The 15,712-nt window shown below is 43.8% G+C and overlaps 1 protein-coding gene across 1 annotated transcript in view; it reads left to right on the top strand.

Moving 5' to 3' along the window:
• Nucleotides 1-14,782, top strand: part of LOC308132253 (zinc finger SWIM domain-containing protein 6-like) — a 48,731-nt gene extending 33,949 nt beyond the window's left edge. The window contains exons 9-14 of the mRNA XM_080499259.1: nt 362-622; nt 1,855-1,990; nt 8,551-8,708; nt 9,186-9,349; nt 10,762-10,843; nt 10,940-14,782. Coding sequence (XP_080355385.1) covers nt 362-622; nt 1,855-1,990; nt 8,551-8,708; nt 9,186-9,349; nt 10,762-10,843; nt 10,940-11,805 — 1,667 coding nt within the window. The 3' untranslated portion in view covers nt 11,806-14,782. The remainder of the gene's footprint in view (nt 1-361; nt 623-1,854; nt 1,991-8,550; nt 8,709-9,185; nt 9,350-10,761; nt 10,844-10,939) is intronic.
• Nucleotides 14,783-15,712: the final 930 nt, after the last annotated feature.

The raw sequence follows: 15,712 nt of genomic DNA, 5'->3' as shown, positions 1-15,712 counted from the left end.
GGATAGTTTGAGTGTAGCTTCACCTCAAGTCTCAATCTCGCCATGGCTATTTGTGTTTTTTAAAATTCTTCTCTCCTACGCTCTGTGATTGCTCCGTCCCTTATTGCCTCCTCAGCTTACAGAAATAGCCCTCTCCTCTGAGGTAAGAGCAGAGAACTGAGGAATGCCTCTGAGGTCCTGCTCTTTATTTTTGGTTGGTCACTGGATTCAGAGTCGTGCTGTGTGACTGACACACGGTGGGTTTTCATAAGAGACAGACTCATCTAATGGACTAAACCTCAGAGGATTACACAACACATTTACGACCGCTTAATGCCACCCCAGCTACGCCTCTGAATTCTCCCCTCTTTCCTCCTCTCAGACTGCTCCAGCGTTGTGAGCCGAGCCGACCTCCAACGAATGCCCGTGCAGCGATTGCTGGGAGACGGTGAGTCGTACGTGGCACTGGCGGTGGAGACGGCGCTGATCGGCTTGGGCCAGCAGCGGGTGATGCCGGACGGGCTTTACGCTCAAGAAAAAGTGTGTCGCAATGAAGAGCAGCTGTTGGCAAAGCTGCAGGAAGTGGAACTGGATGACTCCTTGGTCAAAATCTTCCGTAAACAGGCCGTCTTTCTGCTGGAGGGTGAGGAGGCGGATTGTATTTCAAACCCCCTTTTTTTTTTCCTGTTTGTTTAAATTTGGGTGGCTGTGGCTCAGGTGGTACAGCGGGTTGGCTCCTCTTGTCCACATATTAAAGTGTCCTTGGGCACGACATCGAGCCCTGTGCAGCAGCTCAACAGCCCTGCCTGAGAGTAAGAAGCCAATCGTAAAACCCTTTGTCCGTTAAAATGGAAGCGTGTTATACAAGTTCAGTCTGTTTACCATTTTCCATTTATTTCACTACATTTCCCAGCAGCCCACACACACACACACACACACACACACACACACACACACACACACACACACACACACACACACACACACACACACACACACCGAGACACACTTCCCTGCCTTCTCTCTACCTCCCACACACCAAGAGCCTACACATTCTTGCTAAAACAGGAAAAACACATTTGACTCGGTCTCACTATTTATTATCTTTTCATTTTGTGGTGCAAATAGAGGCTGAGCTGCCCTGGGCCCGACCAAAATGAGCTCTTTACACAGTAACACCAGGGGTATTGTATCAGCACACATATGCGTGCTCAGACAACAGTGTGTACATTTACAGGACTGGAGCTGGAGCAGAATGAGAGCTGGTTATGGGAAAGAGAAGCGGGCGAGGGGGGCTGGTGATGGTGATGGTAGCACATCCTGGAGGGCCCAGCCCAGTCAACGCTCCACTCCAGTCCCCACCCAAACCCCAGCCCTGCCTCGTCCTCACCGCGACCACCCACCTCTGGCTCCGCTGCTAATAGAGCACCAGGCTCCGAGGCCTCTGCGGGCCCCTGGAGGCTGCAGCCGCGCCACTGTGTGATGTGGTCTGTGGCTCAGAAGTCTGCTGGGGTTTTAAATATCCCACCAGAGAGGAGGGGAAGTAGAGGAAGAGGGGGGGAGGGAAGGAAGTTGAGTGCGAGGCCAAGTCTGCGCACACGACCATATGGGTTTTGACGTCACAAGTTGTTTTAATGCTGTGTTGACTTGACACTTCCTGCATGGAAGGACAGAAAAGATAAGTCACTCCTCGGCATGTGATCGGAAGGATTAGATGACTCGGCATAGAACAATATGAAAATGTCCCATTTTTTACCGTCAAAACAGGAATGTCACTGACACAATGACACAAATACATCTTTAATTCAGAGATCTCTTATGTGACTATATTTGATCAATAAAAACTGTCTAAATTTTTCTGTTTTTGTTGAACAGCTGGTCCATACTCTGGCCTTGGAGAGATCGTCCACAGAGAGAGTGTCCCAATGCACACCTTCGCCCGCTATCTCTTCACTTCTCTCCTACCTCATGACGCTGAACTGGCGTACAAAATTGCACTGAGAGCCATGCGGTAGGTTTCTGACATTTATGTGGGTTTGCATGTGTGTGTTCTTGTTTGCTGTAAAATCTTCCAATTGCAATGTGTAATGATATTTAAGGTAATAATTAAATGCTGATCTCTGGATTAGGAAAACCTTTCACATGTTTGGGCTGATTAAGTTCTTAAAATATCTTTAAAACTGCACAGATCGTACTCAGATCAGTCTCTATTTCAACTGTAACTCCAGTCTTACCTTCTCATTAAGATATGACATGTGAAGTCTCCGTCTACCGAATCATAACTACAAAGACATTATAAATAGAGAGCATCTTTTGTGGGTTCGTGTGTATCCTGTGTTGAGCTGGGGCTGCTATTCTGTTTGCGGGTCTGCACGCCGCCCATGCGATCTCTCTATATTAAGCTCCTGTGTGTATTCATCTGTGGACAATGTGTACATGTGTATGTGTGTTAATCAGTCTGCGCTGCTGTGTTTTGATGTTGTGACTAGTGGGAGCTGGATCAGTGAATATTAATTACATTAATGAGAGTGTAATTAGTGTGGCTGTAATGAGGAGGAATCGCATACACACACACACACAGGCACACGCGCGCTCGCGCTTGTGCTGCCGAGCCAATGGAGAGAGGGCAGCGTGGGGAAGATGTTTGTTGTGTTTCCACAAAGCTGAGCTTCTCCGGAGCCGTGGTTGTAAAGCTGGCAGATGATTAGTGAATGAATGAAAAGTGAGCGATGTGTTCTCGCCGTGTGATGTGTCACAGTCGGACAAACGTAACAAAACAAAGAGGTAGCAAACACGCCTTTCACACCCTAACCGTCAGCAGTTTAAATATCATGTTTACAAAACCAACAAGGCACTTTAGATTTGTCTGTATGGCTGCGAGGTGGATTATCCAGTGTGTCCCCTCCTTGTCACTGAACCCATGTCCCTAACCTGTTTTCCCTTCGTCAGCCATTTCCGTTCCTCCCTACCTCTCCGCTTTCCTTCACCTTTCTTGTTTCCTCCCCTGCCTTTACCTCTTTCATCCTTGCTCCTTTGGTGTGAAACCAGCGATTTAGAATAATATGGCCACTTATGGGTGCTCCTGGGAGCCAGGGGTGTCTACTCAGCACATAATGAATGTGTGTAATGTAGCGTAGTGTAATGTGATAGCATATACCTCCTCGCTCCCACGGGACGGCGGACAGTTAAATATAGAGGAGGAGGTAAAGTAACCAGGGCTATTTTAATGGACCCATTATAACACTATCATTGATACAAGGAAGAGAAAGGCTAGTTCTCTTGGACACACACACACACACACACACACACACACACACACACACACACACACACACACACACACACACACACACACACACACACACACACACACACACACACACACACACACACACACTTTTTCTCTTCCCACTTGTTTTCTCGATTTGTCTTCCCTGTCACAGTTGGTCTCAAAACAGCTTTTTTGCAAATGAGAAGAAGTCAGGCGGCCTCCATGCACAAATGCATATCCACCAGAGTATTTTAAAGTGTGCATATGTGTGTGTTTATGTGCCTTGGACGAGATTAATTAAAGCGTGCGAGAGCAGCATATGCTGTGCGATGGCTTGGCGGGAGGGCCAACACAAAAACAGAGAAGCTGCCGACTGGTTCAGGGGCTGCCCAGAAATTTGACTACTGCCACAGTGGAAGAAAAAGAAGAAGGAGAAGAAGAGGCACACCGCCTCTCCAGAGACTGCGCTTATCTCAGCTCTTTGGAAGCCAAAGAGACAAATCCCAGCCGCCTGTTATCATATGAGATTTCCATATGAGATACGAATCTCCCAATGCTAATGATTCTCGGTCTCCGCTGTAATACACAACCCTTGATCCTCCGCATAATGCAACGTTTTTGAATGCACAGCGTGGTCGAGTGTGACTGTACTCGTATCATGAGGATGAAACTCGACAGGTTATACCAGTAATAGCTACAGGTACTGGACAGATGATTTAAAACTGTTTCACTCAGTCAAAGGTCCCTTAAGAAAACTGCATGACTTTGGAATATTTCCATAGTTTCAACAGTTGCAATTGTCATTGTGAAACAAGCCAGACTTTTGAGTTATCATCCAGGGAATCCAAGAAGGATACTTAAACTTTCTCGACTGTGTAACATACACAGTCCTGCCCATACTAAACCAATGCCTCACTCTACTACTGATTGACCTGTTGCGCTAATAGTTTTGCGGCTGTGGCCAAAAGAATATCGAGTTGTTCTTGTGGCTTCAGGCTTTATGAATATAGGCGCAGCCCTCTGCACATCACAGTGACGTGTCCTCATCTCGGGTCATTTTTGCAGTTGTGTGCCACTTACACGCTATCACTGACTGCCAAGCATTATCGAGAATTATCAGTGGTGTCTTTTTTAACAAGCTGCTGTATGTTCTGTGAGTAGCAGCTCTTGTTTGTTGCAGTTAGTGATGCATATATAAAATATTATTATTATTATTATTATTTTATAACATTCAAATAACATAGTACTGTTGTTGTATGGCTCATTGCACTGCTAATAGTGTGTCATATTTTATAGGCTGCTTATATGATTCACCTAAATCAACATAATCCGAAAAGATGCATAGTGCATAACTGTCAAATAAATACAGTATATTCAAAATGAAGAAAGTAATATTTATATATCTAGATTTTTATGTAGATACAGTACTAAATAATCTAAGCGTGAAATCATGGCCTCACACTAGGAAATACCTCAAAGTGAACATTTAAAGACATTGTGTTTAGCAGTACGGAAGCCGTGAGTGATGCCACGTTTGTGCTCTGGGTGGCAATAAGGAGTCGTTTTTCGTTAGAGTTTAAGTTTAAAATATGAACCCCATTCATCAAGCTGATGTATTTGGGTATATCTGTTTTTCTTTTTAAGATCCATAATGTTTTAAAGTGTCTCTGGATTATTGTTTCATAGTGCGGCTGCCCTGAGTGAGTTACGTGGATCGTAGCTCCAATGCACCTGTTTCAAATAAAGTGCTCGTTATCGGGTGTCTGTAGCCTTCGATAATTACAGTTAATTTAAATCAGGTGTGGCCAAGCAGGGTGCACAAAACCATAATCAACACTTCTGCCTTCAACTGGCGGGCATGGATCGATAAACCTATAAAAAAAAAAAGCCTGCCCGTGCCGTTATCATGCAGCCTGAGCTGACCTGAGGGTCACATGAAAGGTGTTTTATCTGAATGCTCTAGTATTTCTATGGTGCTGTTTATTACGTTAGAAATATTTCTGTAATAGAGAACGTGAACTTTGGCCTCAACTATGCACTCTCAATTTCTAACAAGATTTTTTTCTTCAATTATATGACCTATGAAATACTGATTGTCTGAGTCGCAGTTTTAAGGCTATAATTCACATGTTGCACTTCCAGTGCAGAAAATCGGGACCAAAATCACCATCAACACGTTTTTACAGGTTTTATCAACTGGTTTTCATTCTTGGAAAGAATTTAAAGCAGAAGTTAAACCTGGGATTTCTGCCTCACTAAAAGCCTATATGGTTTTTTTTATCCCAGGGTTGCAACAATAATGTCTTTTTTTTTTTCTTAAGTTTGTTGTCCACACATGATGTGGGCAGATCATTTTTCTCACAGTGTCCAACAACAGTTGAGTAATTTGTCTGAAATTTAAAGATGGTATGGTCGATACCATCTGTTTTAATTCTTTATTGCCATCTTCTTGTAGTAATTCTACTAATTCTTTAAATTTTTCTTGGAAGTATGAGATGTCCTGATGAAAACTGACTTTGCTCTCATCGCTGCCACCTCAAGAAAGCAAAGTAATATTTTCAACCAAAAGCACATCGGAGACACGTCAATAAGGGTGTATACACTGCGTCTCTTTGAAAGAATTTCAAGCACAAGTTCTGGTGAGGTGCATATTTCGCAGAAAACAATGCATCATGCAAGGCAAATGCCATTTCAAACATGCCAGACCTTTAACAGCTAAGATTTGGGGCTACCGCCTCTGGTCATGTGTGACTTGATCTATCCTGTCAGGCATCCTGAAAATTTCACCCTGAAGGGGTTTGTGTATAGAGTGGAGGTCCTCCACCGGATGTGTTGCGAAGCTGATAGATGTGTGCTTGATAAATTATGAAAGTGAAGGGTGTTTACAGTCAAAGGGGGGGGGAAAGAAGCACGAGGTAAAGAGGTCAGTAGTCATGGTGATGCAGACCAGAAGCACAGAGGCCCTCAGCATTTTTAACCAAAACCTGGCTGGACTGCTTTTTAATTGTCATCTCCATCTTGTTTCTTCACTGCGGCGTGCTACACATGTTCTCCCACTGTGTGCATGTAAATGCTTAAGTTTCATCAATAATTCTGTCAGTCTTCTGAAACGACAGCCTGTCACTCCTTCTTAAATATTCGATTACTCCTCTGTGTCTCCTCCGCACGTGCCGTCTCTCCCTCAACGCTGCTGCCCATGCATATTTCGGGTGGTATCGCTATGTGACAGGGTGCCACAGTGCCAAAGGAGCCATTTGACACCAGAGCCGCTCCCTATCCTCACATACTCGCACAAATTGATTGCCTCTTTCAGCTCGCTCTGTTAATGTTTGATATATCATTGATAATATGTACATTTATTTCCAGCCACAGCAGTGCTGTAAAGAAATATGACTTTAATTTGCTGTTTCAAGCACACTAGACATTGAGTTGAGAGAGTTTGCGGTGTGTCATGCACAGAAAAGAGGAACGGGTCTGTAGCGTTCCTACTGGTAAGAGTGCACCAGTTTTGCAGTAGTTACAAGGTGGTGGGTGAGAATGCACCGGTGGCTGGGGATAATCTGTACTTGTGCTTTGATTGAATCCTTCATATCGGTCCATGTGGATTTTTTTTTTCATCTTTTTTTTTTTAACCTCTCCTGGAACAATAGCCTTGTACAGATTTTCCTCCCAACATTTGAGGAGGGTATTTTTCAAGCAGGCCCAGCCTCTCAAGCTCTCATCCAATGGAGGCCTCTGGCTCTCTGGTGAAAACCAAACAAAGACAGGAATGTTGATGAGGCCTCCATCTTTACCCAGGGCTCTCGCTCACTCTCTCCCTCTTTCTTTTTTGCTTTACTACACCCCAGGAATCTTCCAGAAGGCCCCAGTGTGGTGGAGGCTTTTAGCAGCTCTTTAGATGTGTGTGGAATGAACTCGGCTGTTGCTAGGGCTTTCAAACATCTCCATTTTATACCAGGTGTCCATGTTCACACTTGCACGCATCTCGACTGGGTTTTTGTCACCTTCTTCTGCCAAGAGACGCCAGCCCTGCTTGTGCCCTAAGCGAGGAGACGAGGCTGTGTTTCTGCACATGCCTTCACTCAGGTGGCAACACTATCACGTGCACTTTGCTCTGAAATTGAAACTGGCATTTAGTGTTACATTGCTCTTACCAGGCTGCTTTGATGTGTTTTCAAAAGGGCAGGTGTGTGTGTGTGTGTGTGTGTGTGTCTGTCTGTCTGAGGGTGCATGTGTATATGTGTGTGAGTGTGTGCGTGTGCTCACTTTGGGTCCTTTCATTGATGTGTGTTGGTATTTGTTTGATGTGTGTCCAGCCTTACGGGGCTGGAAGGTGAATTCCTTAATTTCCCCACGGACTCAATTAGCTTTGTGATTGGCTGAGAGAAGGCCAGGTTGTTCTGTCTTCTGAAGGAAAGGAGACCTTTGAAACTGAGGTGGGAGCGGTGGGAAGAGGAGTGAAGCAGAATAGGAGATGAGCCGGCCACAGTGGTAATCTCGTTGTGCCGGTTGTGCTTGTGAAGACTTGGCCCTGTTAGTGTTATTATAATGAGAGATAGAAACTTGTGAAGCTCCTCCATCCACTAGCAGGTGTTGAAAAACTCTGACTTCATTATGACCAATTAGAGTGAAGAAAATACTAATTATGCCTTACTTTCTAGATGATTAAGCACCAGGTTGAAAGCAAATTGCAGGGATAGTCTTATCTGTAATCCCCCCGGTGACGAATAAAGTCATTTTGATTTTGAGGTCGCCGTCATAAGGAAGACAGATTTCAGTCTGTACAGTATTTCTGTCTGTCTGCTTGTTACATTATGAAAAAGAAGTGAGTTAATACTTCCTGAACATTTGGTTTCTCCACATCTCTCAGATTATGATTGGTTGATAGATGCCGTATTAATCCCGAGGGAAATTCAAGTATTCAGCAGATTAAACACAACGACAAAACAGACAGGTTCGTAACCACATTAAAATTAAAGGTTAGGATATACTCAGAAAATCTTGATGTACAATACCATAAAGAAAGCACTTCTAGTTTTAAAATCTACTAAAAAGTCAATATACAGGAGATTTACAATGATTTGACAGGTAGTAAGAAAACAGTCGTAGGAAACTACATGCGGGATCAGTCCCAATATGATCATGACTGCAACCCCACCACCACCACCTTCCCCAATTGTCTTTGTCTTTCATTTTAAAAGAGATGAATCTTTGAAGTGCTTTGGAAACAGTGAATTACTTGGTCTGCTTCTGATTGAAGTATAAGTACCCTGTGGACTGACTTTGCTTGTTTCCGTCAGGTTGCCGGTGTTGGAGTCAACAGCCTCGTCCGGAGACCTGTCACGACCTCACCATATCGTGTCCGTAGTGCCCAACCGTTACCCGCGCTGGTTCACCCTCAGCCATATAGAGTCTCAGCAGTGTGAGCTGGCCTCCACCATGCTCACTGCTGCCAAAGGTACGCAAACATACAAAAATACACACGAGAACAAGTGCCGAGCTGCTAGTTCTATTTCACATAGTCAAAAGTTATACTGAACGCTTTTTGCCTTTTAACTTGATCACGTGCTTTCACAATTGTAGTCGTGAAGGGAAGAAAGAGTGGGGTGCACTTTGCAAGGGTGGGGATGAAGGATCGAACCCCGCTCTGGGATGTGTATCCCCATTTGTGCTGATTTCTTAGTTATTTAATTCTATTTCCTCTGGAAAAGGGATTAAAGCTTCTTCATCAGTATTACATAAATTTTCCCTAAAAACACAAAATGAACTTGCAATGAATTTAAGATGTTGCATTTGACTGTAATGTATTTTTTTCCTGGTTTGTGAGGAAAATCGACCATATATGGTGACGGCATGGAAATGGAGTTTGTCACATTTTGTATTAAAAACTAATAGGGGCACTCCTAAGCCGTTCTTGTACTCATCTTCTTTCCAGGTGACAGTCGCAGGCTGGAGACAGTCCTGGAGTCCATCCAGAAAAACATTCACTCCTCATCGCACATCTTCAAACTGGCACAAGACGCGTTCAAGATCGCCACTCTCATGGACAGCCTTCCCGACATCACACTTCTCAAGGTCTCTCTGGAGCTGGGACTACAGGTTAGTGTCTGGGTACATGGCGTCACTTGGTATTATACGTGCCCGTGTATATCGAGCTTTTCGAATCTGTACGTTAATACTCTCACTGCTTTCAGTGACAATGATGATTTACTCTTCCAATTGGAAGATAATCTTCTCGCAGGAAAACTTTACAGGTAAAAAAGGACGGGAACATCGTAATGGTTCATCCGTGTCAAAACCATGTTTGTGTCCATGAAAGGATGGTAGTGTGTTGTTCATGAAACTGAATTTTTTAAAAGGTTATGGTGGCATTATTGTCCCGGAATATGGGAACTACACAAGGGAGCCGTATCGACACCACAGGGTGCATCATTCCTGTAAAATAGCTCCATATTCCATGGCTGTTATACGACCACGCAGAGCAGTCACCAGACCTTGTGACTCCCATGAGGTGTCTATCATATCATTAAAGAGGCAACTTTGTGGATCCTTTTGCTTTGTGAATATCCAAACATGTTTGGATAGCTGAACGTCTGACAACGACTCAAAGGAGCACATTACTGCTTTCTTGCTGAGGTTTTGTTCACCTCCAGTTGATGCTCACTGAGTGGAAACTGAAGCAGATGTGATGTTTTTTTTAAATGAATGTTGATGGGTTTTAGTATATAATGGTAAACAAGATGGGTTTGTCATTAGTTGTGAGTTTTGACTCTTTGACTACCACATAAAAGCTGCATTTCCAAGCTTTCATCACCAATCTATTAGATAATTGCTCATTTATCTCTTAATCTTCTAATTCCTAATCTGTGCTAAATAATTGATTAAAACATTTTTTTTTTCAGATCAAATTCCCTTCATTTACTCACTTTCTATAAAACACTATGAACTGTTAAATAATTCATTTTGCATTCCAGAGCATTTACTAATTCTGGCTTCAGACGAAATGTTTTGTTCATTTGCAGTTGTGACGCATACGCAGGGTAACAGAGTGTCTCCTCTGCACCAGCAGCAGCGCTGGCATGAGACATGGTTCAGCGCTGGCAGGGGTGTGTAACGTGGGATTGGCCTGGAAAAAATGTCAATCAAATCTGGCTCATGCAACCGTTAATTTGAAGAGAAATATATGCAAATATATGAAATTGCATATCACTCTGAAAACCATTTTGAGGGGCCTTTGAACATTTTATAAAAACAAAAAAAAGTTGTTTTGTTTTGCTTCCGGATCGCCATTTTCAGAGGTTATAATATTCACAGACACATGCTTTATCATAAATGTTATTTCAAAGGACTTACTTGCAATATTTCATGCAATATAATATGTAGCCAGTCCATGACTTGAAATGGCAGTTTGTTAGTATGTAGTTGAAATGGTAGGACTGTTTCACTTTCACTGTATGTTCAGCAACTCCGCCATCGGTGCACCTGCTTCATAATGTGTCCACTTTCCTCAGGTGATGAGAATAACTCTGTCCACGTTAAACTGGAGGAGGAGAGAGATGGTCCGCTGGTTAGTCACATGTGCCACAGAAGTTGGTAAGTCACCACCACTGCTTTGTTACTTTTCTTTTTTTTTTTTTTTCCAATGCGCCGTGATTCACCCAATCTGTTGTGTGTGTGTGTGTTTACAAGGTGTGTACGCACTGGACAGCATCATGCAGAGCTGGTTCACCCTCTTCACCCCTACAGAAGCCACGAGTATTGTGGCCACCACTGTCATGTCCAACAGCACTATCGTCCGCCTCCACCTGGACTGCCACCAGCAGGAGAACCTGGCTTCCTCCGCTCGCACCCTCGCCCTGCAGTGTGCTATGAAGGACCCCCAAAACTGCGCCCTCTCTGCCCTCACACTCTGTGAAAAGGACCACATTGCCTTCGAGACAGCCTACCAGATTGTACTGGACGCCGCGGCGACAGGGATGAGCTACACGCAGCTGTTCACAATCGCGCGCTACATGGAGCACCGCGGTTACCCGATGCGGGCGTACAAGCTGGCGACGTTAGCGATGGCTCACCTGAACCTCAGTTACAACCAGGACACGCACCCAGCCATCAACGACGTACTGTGGGCGTGCGCGCTCAGCCACTCGCTGGGTAAGAACGAGCTGGCCGCCGTCATCCCCCTGGTGGTCAAGAGCGTGAAGTGCGCCACCGTGCTTTCGGACATTTTGCGGCGGTGCACGCTGACCACGCCGGGCATGGTGTCGGCGCTGCACAGTCGCAGGAACTCTGGGAAGCTGATGTCACTGGACAAGGCGCCCCTCAGACAGCTGTTGGACGCAACCATCGGGGCCTACATCAACACTACGCACTCGCGGCTGACGCACATCAGCCCACGCCACTACAGTGAGTTCATCGAATTCCTGGGTAAGGCCCGGGAGACTTTCATGATGGCTCACGACGGACACATTCAGTTCACCCAGTTCATAGACAACCTGAAACAGATCTACAAGGGCAAAAAGAAACTAATGATGCTAGTGAGGGAGAGGTTTGGCTGAGGGGGGGAGGCTGGGAGTCGCCAAACGCTGCCCCTCCCACTCTAGTACTTTTCTATTAACTTGAGTCTGCCTTTTGAACTTCTTTTGGACTTTTTAGACAAGTAATAAGAGGGATGTGACTTGTAGAATGAAGCAAAAAGAGGAAAAGATGACAAAAAAAATTCAACAGAGCCACATGCGGTATTATTGTTCTTGCTGTTGTTATTGTTATAAACATTATTGCTATTATTATTATTAATTATTATTATTGATAATATTATTACTACTATGTGTACAGAAGTGTTTTTATTTTTCAGAAGAGAGGAAATTTGTCACATTGTGAATGTTGTGTGTATTTCTCTACATGTGTGTGAGACGGAAATGAAAAGTGAAATGGCTTTTTAATTTTTTATTTTGTTCCTCTATTTTTATGATTTGAAGCATCTTTTTCCCTTTTTCAGTGTATATTGAGTTACATGTTGTCAAGTGGCTGAAGCCCTTCTACGATAGCGCTCATGTAAAAACAAAAAAACAAAAAAAGAAAAATGTAACGACGAAGAAAAATTTACGTCTCGGCATCCTCAAAGAGAAACTAAGGCTTTAAACCACACAGAGCACCTCCTCCCTCTGTCCAGGCCCTCGCTGGTGGGCGCTGGGCAGCACTGCACAGTTTAGCTCGGCACGGCACCGCTTGGGTTCGCACTGACAGAAAGCCGCCATCAGCATTTCTTCAGATATCGCAGCAGCAGAAGCACTTGAGCAGCCATTAGTTTTCTCTGGGTTCCCGGCATCAGCTTCATCACACACAACTAGGCTCTTAGCTAACTGGTGTTGTTCTTATTGTTGTAATCTCGCCCGCCTCCATAATGAGTACCTGCTGAAAGCAGAGGACAGCGTGCAGGTGCTGCAGCGACAACTCGTCAGACGAAATAATGAGTATTAACGTTACATTGCTGTAATGTATCACAGCCGTTGGATTTTCAACGGCCCAGATTGGACGATTCAAGTGATCCAGTTGAATTCATTGGTAGCTGAGGAATAAACCCAGAGGCAGACGACTACCTCATGATACGGTATTGAACCTGCTCCCAGTTTTCTGGTATCGTGATATTTATCAGCCGTGATTGCTGACAGTGTTAATTAAACAGGGGATTCACTAGTGAGACCAAGGTAAATGAACTTTCGAGTCAGATTCCCGCTAGGAGTCTCTGTGCTCGGCTCTGCTGTACGTCACCACCCCGGCATCGATACTCGCATCCCACTATCGCAAAGATAAAGATTAAGATAGAATTGGCTGCAATGCACTCCGGAGAAAAAAAAAAAAAAAAAAAAGTTTGTCAGTCCCCTCATCTCTACCACCAAGCATTCATTGTACGTGGTTTTCAGAATAGGCCAGTGTCACTTCCCTCTGTGCATGTGAATCATAGAAATTAGACTTTCTACTGTTATAGTTCATTGTGTGGAACCTTCAATAATTGTCAACCAGAACGTTCTCAGGGATTTCTCTACACAGGAAAAAAAAAAAAAAAAACAAATAGGTGGAACAAATGAACGACTGACTACAAGGACAAAAGACAAAAACATGACACAACATGAGCGAGCATTTATTGTACTCTGTATATATGCCATAGTATATGTCTGAATATGGAGGATCTGAAAGTATATGTTAACTAATTTATACAGAGTATTCTATGTAATGTGAAATACTTGAAGCCGCTGTAGTTTGCTCTCTCTCCCGCTCTTCATCTCTTTCTCTCTTTGGTCTTCTCTTTTTATTTCTCCTCTTTCTTTCATTTTTTTTTTTTTTTGCTAACAACAGAACATATCAGAAGGACTAGCCTGACCTTGTCGACAATTTTTCTTTATTTTTTTATTTGGGACTCACAAGACAACGTGTTCACGCTCGAGATGCTGGATCCCGTCGTAGATGCAGGTCGAGTCAGATGGGTGGAGGTGGCGGCAGAGAAACATGTAGTTCATTCCTGCTGACTGAACCGTCGAAAGGGGAGGGAGGTGGACCACCTCAAGCTGTTGGTCAATACACGTTTGAACACACAATGCAGGACTTCCTAAAGCACTTATTTATGCATGTATGCTCTGTTCTACTCGCTCACTTTTCCAGGGGATTTTTTTGGAACAATAATGTGTTTCCAACAGAAGCTATCGCAGATAAATCTGAGGAGGAAAACAAATCTTGTGATTTACATGCATTTGAAAATATCTTATGCCTGCCTCATGTTGGAGGATTCATTTAATAGTCATAAAATGCAGCCAAGCTCACGTTGATAATTATGCACAGGTTGAACACATCAGCATAACTACTCAAGTTCTTCTTGAGACTGCGTCTCCTCAGTTCTCCCTTCACACACTGCAGAATTTCCAGTGTCTCCTCTGCAATGCTCAGCTCTCCTGTCATTACTTGCCTTTTTTTTTTTTTTTTTTTTACCTTCTTGTTAGTTTCTATGTTTTTCTTTTCCGTGCATCTTTTTCTATCTTGTGTTGATGAAAGATAAAAGCAGCCTTTTCTCTTGCCTTGTCTTAACGCTTTAAAGTAACCAAACAGAAGATCTTATCTAACAACCAAACGCGTTCTAAGAGGTGAGAGACAACCAACCTTGGTCCCAGCTTTAGTGTCCTTAATTAGTAAGTGAATGGCTGTGTAACTCATGCTTTAACAAAGCAATTCCTCACGTGTGTTTGGTGGGAAAAAATACGTTGTCCAGTGTCTCTTGTTCTCTTCAGAAACAATTTCCTCTGAGTCTTTTTAGCTGTTTTTATTTGATTTCTTTTTGTTTGTGTAGGAATCTTCTGCGCTCCCATTTTATTTATTACAATGACCCATGTATACATGCTTATGAAATTAAGATTTGATACACCGATATCAATTTATTTATGTAACTAAATCACTGTTTTATAATCTTGTTAATGAGTCAATAATTGATTTTTTTTTTTGTTTTTGTTTTTTTGTTTTAATAAAAGTTAGTTTTTTTGAAATGTATATGCATTTTCTCTCAAAGCTGATTTGTTTTGTGTGCTGCCAATAATGGAGTTGGGGCTTCTTCCGTTTCTTCCTTTTCTTCCTTTTGCAAACTCTGTCATGGATCATTATGGGACGCATTCCGTGAGTTTGGAAGCGTGCGCCGGTTGGCGTATCAGTGAGAGGCGATCAGCCGGGATGGTTCAGATCTCCATCAAACAGCGGTGTCAGAGAAATGGCAGAGAGGGATCACTCTCGCCGGCAGCAGCCTTTCCGCTGTCATCTCAGGCGAGCTGACGAGGAATATGAAATGTATCAATTGATATTCCCATGGTCTTTGTAGCTTCTGTCAGGCAGCCAGGCTCAGCCAACCACAATAACCTGTTTACATGCATCCAACACTGACAGTGGTGCCACCGGATGACTAAATCAGTGTATGTAGTTTGTCAAGGGTGTGTGTGTGTGTGTGATTGTGTCGACATGTTTTTGTATGTGTGCTCCTTCTTGTTTGCATGACTGTATGTGTGTCTGCATGTGTTTTAGTGTGTGTGTGTGTGTGTGTGTGTGTGTGTGTGTGTGTGTGTGTGTGTGTGTGTGTGTGTGTGTGTGTGTGTGTGTGTGTGTGTGTGTGTGTGTGTGTGTGTGTGTGTGTGTGTGTGTGTGTTCAGGCCTTTGGGGAGTGAATAGGAACAGGTGGTAGCTCCAGACTACAGGAGCTCCTGACAGCAGCAAGGTCCCCAGACTCCCAGCCCCTCATTAAACATTGACACAAAAACACTGCAACTGTCTGTGTGTGAACAGTAATGAAGCGCAGGCGGCTACACCGGTATACACACTGCAACTTAGCACAGCACGAGCTCGCGGCCCGCATCTGTGTGCGCGCGCATATGTGTGTATGTCGTCCATCTGTGTGCACCCATTAATGAGGTACATTTGTCCACAGAGGTGTCC

The sequence above is a fragment of the Blennius ocellaris genome (genome assembly GCF_963422515.1).
Source record: "Blennius ocellaris genome assembly, chromosome: 7".
Classification (NCBI taxonomy): Eukaryota; Metazoa; Chordata; class Actinopteri; order Blenniiformes; family Blenniidae; genus Blennius; species Blennius ocellaris.
The sequence above is the reverse complement of the archived record's forward strand: the minus strand, read 5'-3'. Positions and strand labels throughout refer to the sequence as shown.